General features: G+C 35.3%; 1 protein-coding gene across 4 annotated transcripts in view; it reads right to left on the bottom strand.

Moving 5' to 3' along the window:
• The window catches only part of OSBPL9 (oxysterol binding protein like 9), a 186,492-nt gene that overhangs the window by 32,096 nt on the left and 133,307 nt on the right, over positions 1 to 21,089 (bottom strand). For 3 of the 4 annotated variants that reach the window (XM_008699212.2, XM_008699215.2, XM_040627318.1), the window contains 5 exons: positions 15,204 to 15,299; positions 14,396 to 14,443; positions 12,678 to 12,707; positions 11,781 to 11,831; positions 1,443 to 1,481 (listed from right to left, as the gene is read on the bottom strand). In XM_008699212.2, the coding sequence (XP_008697434.1) occupies positions 1,443 to 1,481; positions 11,781 to 11,831; positions 12,678 to 12,707; positions 14,396 to 14,443; positions 15,204 to 15,299 (264 nt within the window). The remainder of the gene's footprint in view (positions 1 to 1,442; positions 1,482 to 11,780; positions 11,832 to 12,677; positions 12,708 to 14,395; positions 14,444 to 15,203; positions 15,300 to 21,089) is intronic. The other variant, XM_008699213.2, reaches the window with a different exon arrangement.

Genomic DNA, 21,089 nt, shown 5'->3' on the forward strand with positions numbered 1-21,089 from the left:
ACCTGCCTGAGATCACAGCTAGTGAGTAGCAGGGCCAGGTTCTAGCTGTGTGGGTCCAAGAATTAAACCATGAATGCTTCCTTTCCTTTTTAAAAATAAAAAAAAAAGTGCTATAGTCCTTGATCGAATGATTCGAGTATGGTTGTTTTCTATAGGTTTAGATTTTCTGTAAGTTGAAACTTTCTAGATGTTTTTAATTGCAAATGACCAAACATTTTTGGTATGCTTTATAAAACTGCCATTTTTAAAACATAATAAAAAGTAATTTTGTTTTGAAGAAAAAGAGATAAAAGTAATTGCCAACATGATTTTCCTTAGGATCTTTGGGGACCATGACATGCTACACAACATATATAGTCCTTTTCCAAGAGGCTTACAGTCTTAACTGATAGCTCAGGAAGAGATACTACATTACATTATATTGTATTTAGATCACATAATTGTATTGTATCACCATGGCTCAAACTCTGAACTCATACTGTGAAAAGAAAGATAAAAATTCCAATGTCTTTAATTCAAATTTTAAAAAATGCTTCTCCTATCTCTGGCTTCTTAAGAAATATGCAAACATCGATATTTAACTTTTTTTTTCATTTTAAACCAAATATAAAGGTAACATGCTATCCTTTCAAGTATAATCATGAGATGGTTTAGAAGATTTCAGTTTCCAGATCTCAGACAAGTTGGCATCTGTAAAGTCTTGGGACAAAAAAAGGGGCTGCCTCCTGCTTTAGAAACAGTCTAAACAGAAGTCACTAAGTTACCATAAAAATAGGGTCACTCCAACTACAAGTCTTCAAACTCTAACTTTTATGTCCAGATGGAAAATACCAACAATAAAATTTTCTTTTCTTTTTAAAGGAGAAGTTGAATCTAAGGGAAGAGTAAAAAGCTGAGGAGGAGGAAAGAACAAGAAAATGGCTATAAGTGAAAGAATTCATGTTGTAATTTGTTCTAATAAAAACACAATATATACCACGGTAGCAACAACAGTTAACACAGCACACAAAATCTAAAAATAAAAGAAAACAGAAACCGATAAACAATATTAAACAGATTAAGATATGTTTCAATATTGAATCCCTCCCCTTCTTTCATCTGAGAAAAAAGTTTGACAAGAAATGCAGCACTGTGAGTTATGCCTTAGTCATAAAAGCTGTGTTTTCACACCATGATTAACCCTTCATGTTAACACATGCAAAGTGATTCAATCTGAACCAACACTTAGAAAAATTTTAACATTTTCCCTGCAAATGATTGCTGAAAGATGGCCAACTTTAGAAGCTTAAGGAAAATTGCAAGAGTCAACAACAAAAAGCAGTGAGTAGGTGAAAAGAAGAATTTGTGTTGAAAAATGAATAGAAGTTCAGGCTTCTCCTGACATGACTGGTTATAATGCTCTGCAGAAGTAAAGGGAAACAAAAAGATTAGATTAAACTTACTATAATTCCATCTGCGTGCTTCTCCGCATTACACTGGTCCTTAAGGAAAAATGTTAAAAATATTAACTTCATTCTTTTATGTATGTAAGTCCTTCTGTACTTTCTTCCCTATTATGAAAGCTTATTTTACTAGTAAGTAATGTTAGAGAACTATTTCTCAGCTTCTACTGAGATCATAATTCCGTTTGTACATTGCTAGCCAAGCGTCATTCTGTCACTGGCTACACCACCACCACCACGAACAGCATGGCAATTGTTTTTCTATATAGGCACTTAATTAAATTCTTTATAGAAATATCCTATGGAACTGTGTAGTCACATCAGTATCAACTATTAACAGCAGATATACTAATTTAGGATTGAAGACCCTGAATATTTCTGGGTTTAATTTTATAGTAAATTATGCCAACTACACACAACCCCCAAACTCTCACTGCACTTTAAAGGTATAAGAATCATATACCCTTAAAAGCTTGGGATAGACAGGATTTCCCATATTCTGGCTGCAGGCCCCAGAATTATAATTTTCTAAATAGATGGTTTGCTTTTTGTTTTAGTAAACCAGAATCACTGTTTCCATGGAATGACATACGAATTAACACTTACTGCCTGACAAATATTTTGTATTTATTATTCCACCAACAACTCTATAAGATAGGTACTAGTATTATTCCTATTGGACATGAGAGAACATCCAGGATTCCAATAGTCTGGTTTCAGAACTCATGTTCTTTTTTTTTTTTTTTTTTTTTAAAGATTTTATTTATTTATTTGACAGAGATTGACAGAGATAGAGACAGCCAGCGAGAGAGGGAACACAAGCAGGGGGAGTGGGAGAGGAAGAAGCAGGCTCATAGTGGAGGAGCCTGATGTGGGGCTCGATCCCATAACCCCGGGATCACGCCCTGAGCCGAAGGCAGACGCTTACCCGCTGTGCCACCCAGGCGCCCCAGAACTCATGTTCTTAATATGCTATTTTGCCTTGCTTCTCCAATGATGTACTTCAGGAAGAAGGTGATGGAAAGTTATCAACACATTCATTTCTGTAATTTTAATCTACCTATTTGTATTATGTAAATCGCATGTTTAATTTTAAATAATACTGTTTAAAGTTCTAGCTCCATACTATCAGGAAGTTTTAAAGTTTTAATAGAACCAATTATTTGGTCTTGGTTTTAAACATAATGGCCAACGTGTATCTCATTTATATCTATAACTTTTTCTTTAACTACTGAGTTTACTCAGAAACCTACATATTGAAGGGTCAACCAAGAGCAGTTTGAAGAATTGGGCTTTTTTTTTTTTTTTTTAAGTGCAGGTACAGAAAAGCATTAACATAGCAGGCCTGCCTGCCTGCAAAGGTGGCCTTTGGCTAATGACTAGGAACTTGGATTTCAGAAGGGTCCCCACCACTCTATCAGATAAGAGTGGCTCACTGTGCCTAAACTGTTTAAGTAAGCAATATGGTTTATGCTAACAACATAAACCGGAAGTCCGGAATCTTGATAAGTGCTAGGTAAAGAGTGCTTACATGACAAGGTCCCAACGAGGGTGTTGAGTCTTCAATGAGCTTCTCTGGTAGACAACATCTGACATGTGGTTTTTCTTTTTGTTTAAGATTTTATTTATTTATTTATCTGAGACAGAGGGAGGGAGGGAGCGAGCACAAGCGGTAGGGGGGAACGGGCAGAGGGAGAGGGCTAAGCAGACTCCACACTTAGCAGGGAGCCCATGTGGGGCTCAATCCCAGGACCCTTAGATCATGACCCGAGCAGAAGACAGAGGCTTAACCAACTGAGCCACCCAGGTGCCCCAAAATTTCACATATGTTGTTACAATTTGTTGCTGGAGGAAGTAAGCACATTCTATGTGACTCTACTAGGAGAAGACACTTGGATGTTTGTGCCTTATTTTGCCCCATGTACCTTTTCCCTTTGCTGATTTTGCTTTGGATCCTTTGCTCTAATAAAGTGTAGCTATGAATATGATTATACACTGGGTCCTGTGAGTCCTCCATGCAAATCATCAAAATCATCAAACCTAAAGGTGGTCTTGGGAACTTCTGGCACAGTGGGTACCTTTTACATATCCTTGGGAATAACTGCATTTTGTTAACTGTGTAACTCACGCTGGGGTTTACCCCTATTTGCAAAATTAACTATATACTCAGAATATCCAAAGTTACAGTTAATTTTTAATACAGACAGTTGAAAATAAATTGAGAATTATAGAGAAAGAGAAATTAAAGTTTCTTGCTCAGATGACATTTTAAATTAATTCTGGTCTTCCCCTATTTATTTCTAAATATTAAACTGATTTTTCCAAAGGATTTCTTGGAAAGAAATATTCTATACATGTGATAGATTAAATTTTCCAGAAATGGCCCCGACAAGAGGTAGTGTTCACATCCCTTACCCTAGAACCTAGGTGGACCTTTGTGACGGTCTCCACCAGTAAGTATAGCAGAAGTGACTCTGTGATTTTTCTAAGACTCCGTCATGGAAATGTCACAAACTTTCACCTTGTTTTCTAAGAACCCAACCACCACACTGTGAGAAAACCCAAGCAGCTGTAAAAAGGACTATACGGAGAAGAGCCTAGGTCCCCAGCCTGACTTTCCAGGCATGTTGAGTGAGCCACCTTGAAAGTAGATCCTTAGCCCTGCATCAGGTCATTACAGGTGATATTTCATGAAACAGAAACAAGTCATGAGGTCTGCCCAAACAGCGTATTTGTGAACAAAATTTAAATGAATGTTGCTATTTTAAGACACTCAGTTTAGATTTGTTTGTTATGTCGTGATTACTGATATACCACATTATATATGTATATTATCTAAGAAAGCAAGCACTTTTAATTCTGGTATAATTTAAAATAAATTTCAGTATCTGACAAATTTTTCTCTAAAATGTTCTCAGTTAATAATGTATGCTACCTACAGGGTATTTTAAATCAGGGTTATTATTTTTGTTACTGTTGTGGTCTTTTAAGGCAGAGTCAAATCATAGACTATTAAATGTCTTCCTATCAATCCATTCTCATCATGTACTTTAGGGATTTTGTTTTACTACCTGAAAAGGCTACATTCATCCCCTCCCCGCTTCCACTTCCATCTTTCTTTTCAAAAATTGTTTCGTTTTGGGGCACCTGGGTGGCTCAGTCGTTAAATGTCTGCCTTTGGCTCAGGACATGATCCCGGAGTCCTGGTATCGAGCCCCACATCAGGCTCCTCCACTGGGAGCCTGCTTCTTCCCCTCCCACTCACCCTGCTTGTGTTCCCTCTCTCGCTGGCTGTCTCTCTCTGTCAAATAAATAAATAAAATCTTAAAAAATAATAATAAAAAAAATTGTTTTGTTTTTGTTTTGTAAGTATTCCACAAGTGGCCTTTAATCAAGGTCAGTTAAAGGTAAATCTCAAGTAGTACTGAACTAGAGATGTAACTGAATTCAATATGAATTATGTTAATGAAACAAAGGAAAGGTCTAATGCTACTTCCCACTTAAATTATACTGCATGTTTATCTGGTTATAAATCCCTCATTCCTTAATACAAAGGTTATTCTCTTCTCAGAACATTCCCGCATGACTGAGATCTGGAAATATGATAATGAACAAAAACACCAGCACAACATAATTTGGGAAGACTCCTGACCAGAATTATAGCCTCCAGTATTTTTAAAACCATGCCTACCAACAAAATACATGAAATACATCCTCATCTCTCTAATAAAGCAACGCAGCCCAGTAAAATCTCCCTTAATTATGGACCAATACACTTACTAATTATATGCAACAAAAAATAAAACACACTAATTCAAGTTTGATGAGATTCAACAAATGAGGCTGGGACAACTGGAAATCTACATGCAGAAAAATAAATTTAGACCCATACCTCACATCACAAAGATGAACTCAAAGTGGATCGCACACAAATATGAGCTAAAACTTTAAAACTCTTAGAAGAAAACACAGGAAAAATCTTTGTCATCTAGGAGTAGGCAATGACTTCCCAGATAAGCCACCAAAGGCATAAGCAATAGAATACAAATAAACTGGACTTCATCCAAAATAAAAATATGCATGTTTCTCAGGATGCTATCAAGAAAGTACAACTCACAAACTTGAAGAAAAATATACAAATCCTGTCTGATAAGGATTTGTATTTAGAATGTATAAAATCACTCCTACAATGCAATGAAACTAAAAAGAACTCAACAAAAAAATGGGCAAAGAATTTGAATAGTTACTTCTCTAACGATACATAAATGGCTAATAAGCACATGAAAAGATATTCAACATCACTATTCCTTAGGGAAATGCAAATGAAAACCCCAAGATACCACTAGACTGGCTACAGCCAAAAGACAATCACAGGAGTGATCTCATCATATTCCCAGGTTCCATGGATCCTTTATCTATCTATCTATCTATCTATCTATCTATCTATCTATCTATCTATCTATCTATCTAAAGTATAGCTGGCAATGTTACATTAGTTTCAGGTGTACAACACAGTGATATGGCAAGTCTATACATTACACTATGCTTACCACAAGTGCAACTACCATTTGTCACCATACTATTACAATACCATTGAGTGTATTCCCTGTACTGTACCTTTCATCCCCATGCTTACTCATTCCATAACCGAAAGCCTATACCTCCCACTCCCCTTCACCCATTTTGCCCACTCCCCTCCTTTCCCCTCCTCTCTGGCAAACACCAGATGGTTCTCTCCATTTCTGGGTCTGTTTCTATTTTTGTTTATTCACTTGTTTTGTTTTTCAGATTCCACATAAATGAAATCATATGGTATTAACAGTTGACCATAAGATAGAAGTATTATCCAGGTGAACCTGATCTAATCTCCTGAGCCATCAAAAGCCGAGAGCTTTCCTTGGCTGGCGACAGAAGAAAAGGTCAGAAATGTGAACCGTGAGAAGGATATGATGTGCCACTGCTGGCTCTGAAGATGGAGGGAATCTGTGCAAGGACCAGAGAGAGAGGCCTTTAGTTTCAGACACTGAGTTCTAGCCAACAACTAGTAAGGAAATGGGGGCCTCAGTCCTACAACAAGAACCTGAATTCTGCCACCAACCTGAATGAGCCTGAAGTGGATTCTTTCCCAGAGCCTCCAGATAGTTCAACCTGTCTAGAACCTTGATTTGGGCCTTGTGATATCCTTAAGCATAGAACCCAGCCCAGCCACTTTAGAGTCTGATCTATAGAGCTGTGAGCTTATAAATGAATGCTGTGGACTCTGGGAAACAAACTGAGGGTTTTAGAGGGAAGGGGGGTGGGAGGATGGGCTAGCCCGGTGATGGGTATTAAGGAGGGCATGTATTGCATGGTGCGCTGGGTGTTATACACAAACAATGAATCATGGAACACTACATCAAAAACTAATGATACACTGGGGCGCCTGGGTGGCGCAGTCATTAAGCGTCTGCCTTCGGCTCAGGGGTGATCCCGGCATTCTGGGATCGAGCCTATACTGCAGCAGTTCAATAAAGTCTCAAAGGATTTAAAATAAATAAATAAATAAATAAATAAATAAATAAATAAATGCTGTTTTAAGCCACTAAAAAAAAGAGAGAGAGAGAGGGAGGGAAGGAGAGAGAATCACAAATACTGGTGAGGACCTGGAGACAACTGAATTGTAACACACTGTGAGAATGTAAAATGGTGCAGCTGCTTTGAAAAATAGTTTAGCAGTTTCTAAAAATGACACAGTTACCATATGACCCCGTTAATGCCACTTCCATGCATAAAGTTAAAAGAAATGGAAATATACCTCCACACAAAACCGTTATAATGTAGACATTCATTCCAGCATTATTCATAATAGCCAAAAAAAAAAAAAAAAAAGGAAACAACCCAAATGTTCATCACCTGATGAATAAACAAAATCGGTATATCCATTCAACAGACTATCATTCAGAAATGAAAAGGAAATTAAGGACTGATACATGCTACAATATGAATGAGCCTTGAAAACATTATGCTAAGTGAAAGAAGCCAGTCACAAAAGACCACATATTGTGGGATCCTAATTACATGAAATGTCCAGAATAGGCAAATCTAGAAACAGATCAGTGGTTGCCAGGGATTGAAGGAGGAACAGGAACAAGGGTAGCTACGGAAAGAGGAACAGGGAATGACAGCTTAATAGGTACAATGTTTCTTCTTGTGGTGATAAAAGTATACTATAATTTGATTACGGTGATGATTGCACAACTTTGTAAATATAGCAAAAACACTGAAATGTACACTTTAAATGAGTGAACTTTATGATATGTAAATTAATATCAATAAAAAAAGTCTAATGAGAAATTTACAAATACTTATGAAAACAAAAACTCTATAAAGGAAGATGTTCTGGGGAGAGAACCTGAAATCCAAAGACAATTTAAACATACAATCTACTTTGACAGGATAGTCCAGACCTGTACTGTTCAGTTTGGGAGCTACTAGTCACATGTGGCTATGCTCTTGAAATGTGGCTGGTTCAAAGCGTAAAATACACCCAAGATACCGAAAACTTTGTACAAAAAAGAGAATATGAAGTTTCTCATTAGTGAATTTTTATATTGCTTATGTTAAAATCATTTCAGATATACTGGGTTAAATAAAATACATTATTAAAATCAATTCTACTTGCTTATATGAGTTGTGGCATATGGTCTTATCACCTAATCTTGATAAGGAACTGATCAAGTCCTCAGATGTAGGGGCCTCCCAGATTATTTCTGCTCTATTTTACCTCCCCCACCTTCCTCTGCATTTTCCCATGAAACACCAGCTGCCTCTATCAATGGTACAAAGAATACAGTCTTCTGAACTAATAGAACCCACCTGAAAATCCCAATAACCAAGTGATGCCTAAACTCTGCTGCATATTACAAACACCTGAGAGTTTAAAAATCCCAAAGCCCAGGCGACATCCCACAGCCAGGTATGAGACTTGTTAAAGATCCCCAGGTGATTCCAATGGGTAACAAAGTCTGGAACCAATGCATTAATCAGTTAGGCAGGAGGGGAACTCCTCCTGGGAGGAGTCTGGGAGTGGGAGCCATGCATGAGACTTGTTAAAGATCCCCAGGTGATTCCAATGGGTAGCAAAGTTCGGAACCAATGCATTAATCAGTTAGGCAGGAGGGGAACTTCTGGTAGTGACAATTAAAGAATCAAAACTGGAAGGGGTTTAAAATCCTACCTATAGCATGCTGCCTCTAAGAAGCTAATACTAAATAAACTCCAAACTACCAAGGTATCAAATTATATCCCTTTGGAGTCTCAGGTGGCAATCTCTCAAAGTAGCTGACTTCAATGTTTTATTAACCTATCAATGAAGAATAGTCCTCCAAAATGACTAATAATTTATATTCCCATCAGTATTAGAAGTTCTGCCATGTTTATCAACAGCACAAGAGAGAGGTGGCTAAATAAAAAAAAAAAAAAACATATAAAGTGGAAACACTGAACTATGCAACCATTAAAAATTATGTATTAGAAACATCCATTCAAAATTTATAATTATCAGGCCCCTGCTATGTGGCAGGCAACTGTTCCAGGCACTGAGGTTACAATGGTATTATGCAGTGAATATCTGTGTGTCCCCACCACCACCAAATTCAGATGAAGCCCTAACCCCCAGGATGGCTGTATTTGGAAATGGGGCCTCTACTGAAGTAAATTATGGTTAAATAAGGTCCTAAAGATGGAGCCCTGACCTAGTAAGTGTCCTTATGAGATACCAGAGAGCTCTCCTCACCTTCTCTCTCCCCACTCTCCCTCTGTCTCTTTCATCTCCTCCTCTCCACTCCCTCCCTCTCTTTTCTCTCTCTGTTCTTTGTGCACACACCAAGGAAAAACCACATGAGGACATACTGAGAAGATGGCTGTCTACGAGTTAAAAAGGGTCCTCAGAGGAAACCAAATTGTCCAGAACCTTGATCTTGAACTTCTAGCCTCCAAAACTGCAAGAAAATAAATTTCTGTTGTTTAAGCCACCCAGTCTGGTGGTTTGTTAGGGCAGCCCAAGCAGACTAATACAATGGCAAACGACAAAGTCCTTAAGGAGATTATAAATCAGATGGTAGAGAGGCAATAAAGAAGATATCAGGTAAATCTGGCTAGTGATGCAAGGCCATGAAGAAAAAAACACAAATGAGAGATTAGAGATTATTTTAGATAGAATGGTCAGGAAGGTCTCTTCTAAGAGATTTCCTGTGGGCAGAAATATGAATAAAGTGAGGTTAGTCCTGGAAATCTGGGAAAGTTCCTTCCAGGCAGCAGGGAAAGCAAATACAAATCCCTGAAGCAGAAAGATTCTGGCCTGTTTATGAAAAAGAAAACAAGCCAATACATTGGAATAGTGTGACCAAATGAGGGTAGAGGAGGTGAGAGAGTAGCAATGGTTCAAGTGATGTAAGTTATTGTAAGTAGTTCAGATTCCAAACCAAGGGAGATGGGAAAACATTTAGTGGGATTTGAGTAGGCAAGTGAAATGGTCTTAAATTTACATTTAAAGATACACACAGAGTTCATATAGAGTACATATATAACTTAAAGGATAGTATTTGAACATAAAAGCCTTAATAAAACTTCCTTCTGGAAAAAATTAAACAGCCAAACTCCATTTACTTAATCTATGTTACCCATTCTGAAGGACCTTGAAATTTAAGTCTATCAAGCTGGGCTAAAATAAACAAAGAGGTAGGAGGTATAGACTAAATAGCAGAAACGTCTAGGGGCTCCTGGTTGGCTCAGTCAGTGGAGCACGTGGCTCCTGATATCAGGGTTGTGAGTTCGAGTCCCCATGTTGGGTGCAGAGATTACTTAAAAAATGAAAATTTCTTAAAAAAAAAAATAGCAGAAACTTCTAAAAAGGAGTATTAGTGATTTTAATTCTAACTCATTCCAAAGATAGAACACCAAAAATATTCTGGATGGGTAGCCAAAAGGAGAGCTCCTGAAAGAGGCTTGATTGCCTTCTTTGACAACTATCTAAAGTCTTAAATGACTTGTAGAGGTTATCCAAACCAGTCTAAACACTATCAGCTCTTCTACTTCCTCAATCTTCCAGAGAAGGCAGTGTGAATCCCTAAAAATACATACCTATTCACATTGAGCAAGGTGTAGTTTACTGCTTATCTATACACTGTAGAGGCTTTTGGGTATCAGGAGGTGACCCACCCATCCATATAATTTCACAGTCAAGGAAAACAAAAACCTTACCACCTCTTTTATGGCTCCAACCCTATGCTCCCTTTAGAATATATTCTGATCCACAAGAGTAGATGAAATATTTAGACACATGCACAGGAAATCAGGCATAGTGGTAAAAACAAAAAACCTAGAAAGTGAACACAAGCCCTTAAGTTCTGACACTTTATTTAATATATTGAATCTCGCCTCAAAAGAAAATGACACTGCCCTAACTTAATATGCTGAATATCCTTCCTATCTAAGCACAAATAGATTATCCTGTACGACTGTATCATTAACAATACTAGGTAAAAAGTGACCATTATCAGGCAAACAAATACATGCAATTGAATAAGTAAAATAGGCCAGTAATTAAAAATCCATGCAAACACCACTCCCAATAGTGGCTGCTGAATTGCCTGCCCACTGTCTTCTAGCCATTGGCTAGAAATACAGAGGTATAGTCAGGTAGAAATAATGGTGGGCAGGGGGCGGGGGTTAATATCTTTTCAAACATTAAAATGCTTATTTCTCAAAATACCAAGCAATCAAATCTACATTTAAATTGAATACACCAAAATTTCTCAGAAAAGCAGGCACAATAACCATGAAATTTTTACTGCACCACATTAATTCAAAATACATTTTATTGCGTGAATAAGAACAGCAAATTAAAGTAGCGGTTCACTAATGTAGTTTGGTGCCAGAAAAAAATCTACAACACAATTAAAAATAAATATATCTTTATTATACTCCTAATTATGAATGAGAAAAAGAACTCTTGTAAAATTTAATTCCTTTTCTCCTAAGAAAAACTTTTCTGTGAAAGGTTTTGCAAAATATGTCCTTGCTCCAAGCACCGATAATGGATAAAATGGAAAGAAGGGGTACTCAAATGTACTCCCCTCCTTCCCAGTCACCATATCAGAAATTACCTTATCAAAAACAGGCACATACTGCTAAGGTAATATCCAAATACAATAGTTATTCAATAGTACCAAGAACCCCACAATACAACTGTAGAAAGGTATATATTTTAGAACCAAGTTTCCTGCCTATTAAAAAGAAATGCCATTATGATTTTTACGTCTCATTAAATGAAAGTAATCAAAAGTAAAATTTACTTACTTTAGCAATCTGCAGCAACACAATGCAGTGTTTAATTGATTCTACCATGCTCTATAAAAACAGAACACTGATTTTAGGATCTTGCACCAAATAAAATGGTCATATGACATTAAAGTTTAAAATATAAAAATAAAAAATAAAAATCAGTTCAGATGTACAGGATACAAGTCTATACTACACAAGAAATACCCTCTCTGGATTCCAGTGGGTTCTCATGTACTGATAGTGTTAGATGAAGTTATCATTAGCAATTCTACCATTAAAAAATGCCAAGAAATTGTTAATTTGTACTGAATAACATTCTAAATGGTTTTTCTACACTTCAAACAGAAAAAAGATGTGAGTCTGATTAACTTTCAAATTCTTAGATCAATAGCAGGCAATCCCAGTGTAAATTTCCAAAACATCTATTCAAGACTTACGGAATTATGAAGAGTAAAGAATCCTATCACAATACTGGGGAACCTAGACTACTACTACTTTGCCTGTTTTTAAAAATGCTGTTACCAAAATACAAATCTTATTAGTAGCCTATTACATAATGCCAGAAGGCCAGTACATCAGAAAACTTGAATCACAATATATTTTAATTATAAGAAAGAGAATATATACATTGTGCACGGATGACATCTTTTATCCAAAGATCTTAAGACAGACAAGACCAGATGCAGATAAAATGGTATATGAAGTGAATTTTAATTAGACGAATTATTCAAGTCCTTTTAATTCCTTTAGAGAATAATAAAATTCTTAAACACCCTTGTAAAAATTCATAAACTAAAATCAACTGCTCTTATTAATAGAAGAATTTATTATTTAAGCAGTAGCTTAAAATAGAAATAACATTTTGAAGCACTTTTTAATGCAAAGCCAGAGTTTACCAAACACATTACTTACATTTGTTGTCTCTTTGAGAGTTTCAATTTTCTGTGAAAAATGAGAAGTTTATACAAATAATCAGAAGCATAAAGAAATATCATTGCTGTTTTTTACTGGTCATTTAAAGAATTTTACCAAAATGTACTCACTACTCTAAGTGAGTGCAGGCAAGTTGGGAAGGGAACACTTTTAAACTTTTCAAAAACTTAAACATTTAAAATAAAAAATTCAAACATGTTACGGATTATGTGCTCAAATAAGATTCATATGATTCAAGATTTCTAAGAATAACAAAAACATTACTATTCCTTATATGAAAAAGAGTTGTGTCTTTATTTTTATAGACTATGTGATTTTAAAACACTTGTTCTACATAGTGATTCGAAGGGGCACCTGCACCCCAAGGTTTATAGCAGCAATGTCCACAATAGCCAAAATATGGGAAGAGCCCAAATGTCCATCAAAAGATGAATGGATAAAGAAGTGGGACATATATACAATGGAATATTACTCAGCCCTATCAAAAAGAATGAAATCTTGCATTTGCAATGATGTGGATGGAGCTATAGTGTATTATACTAAGCAAAATCAGAGAAAAGACAAATATCACATGATTTCACTCATACGTGGAACTTAAGAAACAAAACTAATGAACAGAGAGGAAGGGAAGGGAAGGAAAAATAAAATAAGATGGAAACAGAGAGGGAGACAAACCATAAGAGACTTTTAACCATAGGAAACAAACTTAGGGTTGCTGGAGGATAGATGGGTGGGAGGATGGGGTAACTGGGTGATGGGCATTAAGGAGGACACTTGATGTAATGAGCATTGGGTGTTATATACAACTGATGAATCTCTAAATTCTACCTCAGAAACTAATAATACACTATATGTTAGCTAAATTGAATTTAAATAAATAAAAAACACTTGTTTTAGAATCACCTTAAACTTTGCCTAGCTGTTTAAAAATGACATGGGACTAAATTCCAAAACTTAGAATGGAAGGGGAGCTAAACATGAGTTACTACAGGTACTATCACCAAGTGTAAAAGAGCCAAATGCAAAGCTATGGTCAAAAGAAATGCAAAAAAAGAAATGATACCGCATGGGGAAATCTAATCAAGGAGGAAAAATGTTAATTGGAAAAAAGAAAACTATTCAAATTACAAAGTAATTATCAGAAATTCAAGGGTGGGGGGCAGTAGCGGAACTATATTAAAGCAACACTCGGGGGCACCTTGCTGGCTTAGTACAGCATGCAACTCTTGATCTCAAGGTCGTAACTTCAAGCCCCAAGCTGGGTACAGAGATGGCTTAAAAATAAAATCTTAAAAAAAAAAAAAGCAACGCTAGTTTTGTGTCCTCATCTGTGGTTTCTTGTTTATTCAGCAAATTCTTGCCAATTGGTTTATTAATATCTGAAGGGACCACAACACCAATTTAATAAAATAACTTTCTATCTTCAACATTAAAAACCTCACGAAGAACGAATCTACTCCTAGGAAGGTGGTACTTACAAAAAAGGCATCATGTTAAAATTTTTGTACTTTACCCTTTTGTTTAATTGTGAAACCATAACAGAAATTCACCAGAAAACTCCCCCATGAATTCTATATGGCAATACTATCATAAATAGTCAGTGGGAGTAGCCGAAACACTGAGGTTCTTCTGTTATTTCTCTAAAAGGCTCCTGGTTTTAAAATGGTTTAAGGCAAAATAATGACAATAGAACTTACCTTTCTTTGTTCATCATCTTTGCAGTTTTGAAGTTTGTCATCAAAAAGCTACAGGATTAAAAAGAAAATGATTATAGTATCAAGCCATTTTACTATATTGTGTACATTTACTAAACATAGAAAGGCAAACTTAGTTCTTAAATACATTTCTTCCTGGGATGATTTATATGTATTTTTAAGATAACGTGTATTTTTTCAAGGGACTGTATCAAGTCCAATTCTATCCAATGATTTTAAACAGTCAAGATCAATTACCCTGGTAAAATCACAAGCAAAAGAAAACAGATGGCTTTTAAGAACTTAAAATATCAATTGAAACCTAAGGTTTTTTTTTTGTCACCCAAGTTTATCAATACTCCATTTGCCTCCCAGGACTCTTGCTTGTAATTAATTTTAAGGTAGGAATTGAAGGAGACAATTTCAGTAATGATATATGAAGTAGAGAAATCACCTCTCCCAACGCCCCACTCCCCAAAATGGAAAAATCAAGGCCTCAGAAATTGAACCACATTAAAATGTACCATTTTCATTTTTAAAACAATATGAATCTAATCTTATTTTCTTCTAATTATGTCTATTTACTTTTTTAACAACCAAAAAAGTACATTATACACACTATTTATCAATATAATCAAAGACAAAGATCTTTGAGTAAGTCACCCAGATCTTTTAATTTAGTCAGCTTTAAAAATTGCTGAAGAACCATATAAGGGATGCAAATTAACATCAGGTAACTTTTTACACTCAAAATCAAGCTTGGTAACATTTACTACTTTATACCAATTCAGTATATAAACCAATGCCATACCTTTAATTGTTCTATCAAGATTTGTAGGTAAGCATCAGCCTCTGTAAGTTTCTTATCAAAGTCTTGGACACTAGGAACAAATCCTGAATCCAAACCCTACAGAAAAAGAAAATTTGTAATAAATCTACCAGTATCCAGGCAATGTTTAATAGTACAGAAGATATTTCATCCTTCATACATGACATTTCAATTTTTCAAGTAAAAATAGTACTTTTACATAAATAATAGGTATATTTAAACTATCTAAATTCTCCAAGAATAGTGATAAATCAATCTCCCTCATGAACGTCTAGCTCTGTTCCCTTATCAAACATGTGCTGCTGCTTAAATTAGGATTGACCTTGCTCTTCTATCACTTTCTTCTCACCCCCAAATGACTCCCAGTGACCTCCAGAGCAACAGTAATTCAGCTGAAGGACCTATATTACCACCTAGATTACCTCCTATTTTACCGCCACTTTTTGTCTGATTCCTCCAGTCCTTTAATCTTAACTTCATACTCTATTTAGTTCTCCCATTCCCTAACCCACCCCATTAGCTCTGATGCCTTCTCCTCCTCCCTTATTAAAAGAAATAAGAACCTCAAAATTCTCACCTCTTCTAAGAAGAAGGCCCTCTCTCTCAATGAAAGTGACAACACTTGTCTTAATCAAGTTCCCTACTCACATTCACCCTTGGCATGAACACTACACTCTGGACATGGTGTAAATGTTTACTTATTTAGGGGGCCCACTTATTTCTCAGTTTAACAGTTCAGCATTTGCATGTCCTATTTTTGTACACTAAAAATTTTAAACTTCAAGAGCATGGGATTCCTATGTTTTAACTTTACTGAAAAGAAACCAGAGTAGTTAATCATATATGAAAAAAACATCAATCCTGGATATAAAAGACAAAAAGTTGGAGAATGAACAAGACCACCAGCTTCCCATATTTGCGTGCCCAAATGTCATGCAGTTAAACAGGGAAATGAAGTAAGGCTCATGATCCACTAATGTCACAATCCCGCCCAACCACAAAATTCTGTACCATACTTGATCTTCACTTGTTGGCCAAAATAGGCTGATCATTTTCACATTCCCCATTTTAGTAAATGGAAGCCAAAGTTCACTGTATGTTACACCAATACCTCATCTTTGCACAATACTTTATTATTACTAAAGCACTTTTACAGCCATTATCTCAAACACCACATTGAGACCATTATAGTATTATGGGAAACAACAATGGGTGGCAAGCCTGGTTTCTAATTGCAGCTCAGCCATTAAGAAAATATTGTGTCTCTCTAAGCTGCTGTTTTCTTACCTGCCAAATATAGTCATCCTCCTCCTACTATTATTAATGTGGCAGCTACTACCTCTACTTAAGACTACAATTACTAACATTATCAATTAATACTATTTATTGTTGCTCTTGCCAAACTAAAATTCAAATTCTGAATCAGAACAGAAAAAAACAAAAACAAAAACCCTAAGTCGTATTAGACCATGGGAAAACCAACTTATCTTGTAATGCATTTTCCTTTTCAAATTCAAAAGCAATAAAACGGCCTGCTTTTTTTCCACATACACGTAAAGAAACTACTTCAAATGAGTATTGAAAAATCCCTTCCCAATGAGATGTCATGAATAAAAGCAAAGTTGAAGAAAAAGCATAATAAACAATATATGTAATAAAACTGGTTAAACATTCATTTTTAGAGATAGCCCAAAAAACTTTCTATTAAGTACATTTACTATGTAGAGTGTGATAATAAAAGATGTGGAAAAGGAAGAATAAATCCATTACACTTACTGTATTATGAAAGAAGGGAGTGATTTCCTTCCATGTTACTGTACCACAGAAAAAATTAGAACTGCTTGGCTTAGTTTTTGTTTTGTTTCACACAGCAATATAACATAATTATTAATAATTTAACTATACAAACTCCATAAAATATTGTTATGCTTGCTAAATATCAAAAAGTTCAATGGCATATTCATAAATGAATAAGAGGTAAAGCATCTAAGTAGGAAAAAGTGATTTTTAAGAATTTTCCCTCTCTTGAATCCATTTAGAACTACAACTGTAAAAATCTAATTAACATATACTTTTGAACAAATCTCTGATTAAAAATCCTCCAGTAAATAAATGGAAACGGATTTAAATTACTGAGATCCAAAACCCTAGATCTGAGATCTAAATTAATTCTTAAAAAAAAACCAACCCTTTGATGTTGCTATAATCCTAGAACCTCACCCTGGCTCTCTTCTCAGACCTACCTCTAAATAGTCTTCCACAAAATTCCTTTAATCTTAGAATAAACTCCACACATTGTAACATCCAAGTCGAAGATCTGCTCACCAAATCATTTTTGTTTATGTAATGTATAATAGGTGGTTTATAACTAGAATTATTAGAGTAAAATCCCAGAACTGGCCTAAACTCCCTTGTACAGTAATCCATACATCTTTGGTGTACTTAAAAAGAAAATCTACATATATAGTTGTCCCAAATGCAATCAATAAAATAACATGCACAAATATATCAATAACATGCACAACTGATAGTAATTAAACGGTTTCCTCAAATCTTTTAAGAATAACGCACACAAGAAGAAAATACAAGTTTCTGCTACATATTATGACTTACAGTACACAAGCCATCTAGTCCAGCCTCCCCCTCAAAGAAGTTATTTTACAATGTTTTTGGAAGTCTTCTAGTCTTCACTTGAGTATCTCAACAGACAAGGGACTCATTACCTCCTAACATATACTATTTCATAAAAATTCCCTTGAAGTCTAACTATTCCTCTTTCTATTCAACATTTATAATATAAAACCCTACACTCACGTCCTTTTTAATTGAGTTTTGTTTTAAAACAAATCATCAGAATATAGTCCTTTATACCATTGTGAGAGTGGTCTGTCTTCCTTTGAAAAGAACCTGGAACAGAGCAGATCCTTTAAGACAGGGTGTGACTTCGTACTTCTAACAGGGACATCTTGTAGAAGAAGCACGTTAGGAGTTAAGCAGATATACATTCTCTGTGCCACTCATTCAACACTATAACCTCCAGGGCTAGCTCAGCCTTGAATAAATGTATGTGGCACTGATCGCTGTGTCTGATAATTGCTGATGCGATGATCCGGTCTTCCCCATGATCCCTTCTCTCCCTAGATATCTCTTGCCTTTCTGTTCTCTTCCTCCTCCCCCTTGTTTACTCCCTCACTCCCTTCTTCATGTCTTTCTTTCCTTCTTTTTTGTGCATGTCCTTTGTGGACACTTTGTGGCCAAAGTGGTTATGTTGCCCTTTTGGCAGTCAGGACCAAAGAGGTTTGCTGCTCCCTAATTTACTGTATTGATGAACCACAGTTCTCACCTGATGACTTCTGTGTGAATTCATTTAAAGTTTAAGTTAAGTGCAACTATTACAGAAAGATAAAGGCAAATGGTCTGCGGTGTAAAAGAACTTAAATTAGAACAGAAATTAAACCCAATCTGTAAATTAGATAAATCGATAAAATTAGAAATCAATGTAAAGGAAAAAAACCCATTTGTGTGGCAAATATACTAAAAACAACATAGTCGCTAGTCTTCAAGAATACTTTGCTAATAAAGAAAGCTAAAGTACATTTTTAAAGTCAGGAAGAGTAACACATGATTCTGTATCAGCCAGGACCTATGTATTCAGTTTAAAATATATATAGAGAGAAACATCTGACCCAACTTCAAAAATAGTATCTAGACTGGTAGGAGCATATCAAACTGCTTCAAAGCTGTGTAAGTACCTCCTACTATCTTTCTAATACTTATATTGAATAGCATCACTTCTCAGAAGGCACTTGAAAGCTAACGAATGAATTCCTATTAATGACTTCAGTTGGGACATTAAACACTATTTATACATATATATAACCAAATGCTTCACCTCCATTTAAAAAAAAAAAAAGTATTGCAAGGATGTCCTTAAAACTGTCTGAAATACGTATGAATTGTAGCTGCTCTGTAGAGGTACTTTTTTAGTACAACAATACAGGAGGCAATTTTTGAGGCAGGGTAAGAGCTTTTAAAGTAATTCCTGGTGACAGAGGAAGAGTAATGAACAGTGGAGGTAAAGGTGGTAAAAGGTGGCTTAAGGTCTTGTTGAGGTCAGAATCAGGAAATAAGAAGGTCATGAGTAATTTGAGGAACCCAGGAGAATAACACAGAACAGGAAGGGCTATGGCTGAATAACAACATTGTAAAAAGAAATTAACAAATGAGTAATTATTTTCCTATCAAATCTTATTTTACAACAAAAATGTGAAGGACTAACACTATATTCAGTGCTTTCTCTTACATAGGAAAAAATAGTATATAATATAAATATGTTGCAAAAGGAGAAAAGAAAAATAATTAGAGAAATTAGTACATGTAATTCTCACAGAGAAGTTCAGAATAACAAGAACACAGAATACGTTATCAGCAGACCCATAAAGGGGAGTAAAAGCTTAAAATTTTAACAGAGGAAAAACACCAAAAAAGGAAAAAACAACAAAAAAAAACCCATAAGCCTCCTAATGAAAAATAAACATGAATCCAGACAAAAGTAGATAATTTTTTAAAATTAGCAAAACACATACCCTATAATTAAAATAATGAAAACTTTGCAGAAATGTCGTTTCGATTAAAATACGAGAGTATCTGGAAAGTTTATGTTCACAATTAGCAATGTGAGATGACATGCATCACAGATATGCTTTCATCCAATGAAAGAAGTATAGAGCATACTTACAATTGAATCACTTACAATTATTTTTGAAAATTCAAGAACTGGAGAGATACCAGAAGACTGGAAAAAAGCAAGTGTGGTACTGATCTTCCATAAAGGTAAGGAAAAGAGAGAATAGAAAGTTACTTTACCATGCTGTGAGTCTGACATCAATAATTAAGTAAAGGAATAATAAGAGAAAAATCTGTATCTATTCAGAGGAAAAGTAGGTACATGAGCAGCAAAAGACAAGTAAAAAAAAATATTATGCCAAACTTAATGTCTTTTCTGTTCCTTAGAAATTTGTTAGCAAATTAAGCTTTTTGAGCAATGATACCATTTGTCTCCTTACTAAATGACTTACAAGTTGGTTTAATGATGAAAAAGTATATTAAAGAAACCAGAAATATTAATGAGATCACGATTTTATGTGGAGTATACTAATCTGTTATTTCCTGGGATTATGAAAATTTGGAAACATTTATAATTTATAATCCCTACTGTCTCTGTGGTTTATCCACTTCAGCTAAAGGGAAGAACAGGATTTAGAGCTATAGGGAATTTCTCAGGGCAAGAATTTCTATTTTTATCCTACAGAATACTCAACTATCACCTCATTTGGAGTGAAGATTATCAATTTGAAACTGTCAACAAAATTGAGCCCGTTACTACATGCTTTCCTTCACTGTAACTTCAGGCTATTTTCCATTTAAGTCAGTGTTTTGATAATCTAAGGCTCCAAATCAGGTGCTCTTTAATCAATGTGGTAGCTATAGTTATCTTACCAGCACGCAAGGTACCCCAAGAATATCCTAAAAGGTAATGTCTTTTTCTGTAGTTCTAAGTGAACAGTTCTAACACCATGGATTCACCATGGATACACATTATATATAAAAAAAATTTTCAGAGTATTAGATCCTCTGTTAGATACTTAATAACTTTTCTCATTTGATTATCACAAGACAATAAGGTAGACAGACATTAACCCTATTTTATAAGCATTTACCCAAATCATGAAGTGGGGGTTTTCTTTAATTGGGATTTCAACCTATTTCTTTCACTTCAATCCATTACACTTTTCTCTTAAATCACAATTAATATCTGAAAAGAATTCATGGCATAAGAGCACTAAAATGTAATCTAAAAACTGCCTG

This window comes from Ursus maritimus, unplaced genomic scaffold (assembly GCF_017311325.1).
Source record: "Ursus maritimus isolate PB19 unplaced genomic scaffold, ASM1731132v1 scaffold_12, whole genome shotgun sequence".
NCBI classification, from domain to species: domain Eukaryota; kingdom Metazoa; phylum Chordata; class Mammalia; order Carnivora; family Ursidae; genus Ursus; species Ursus maritimus.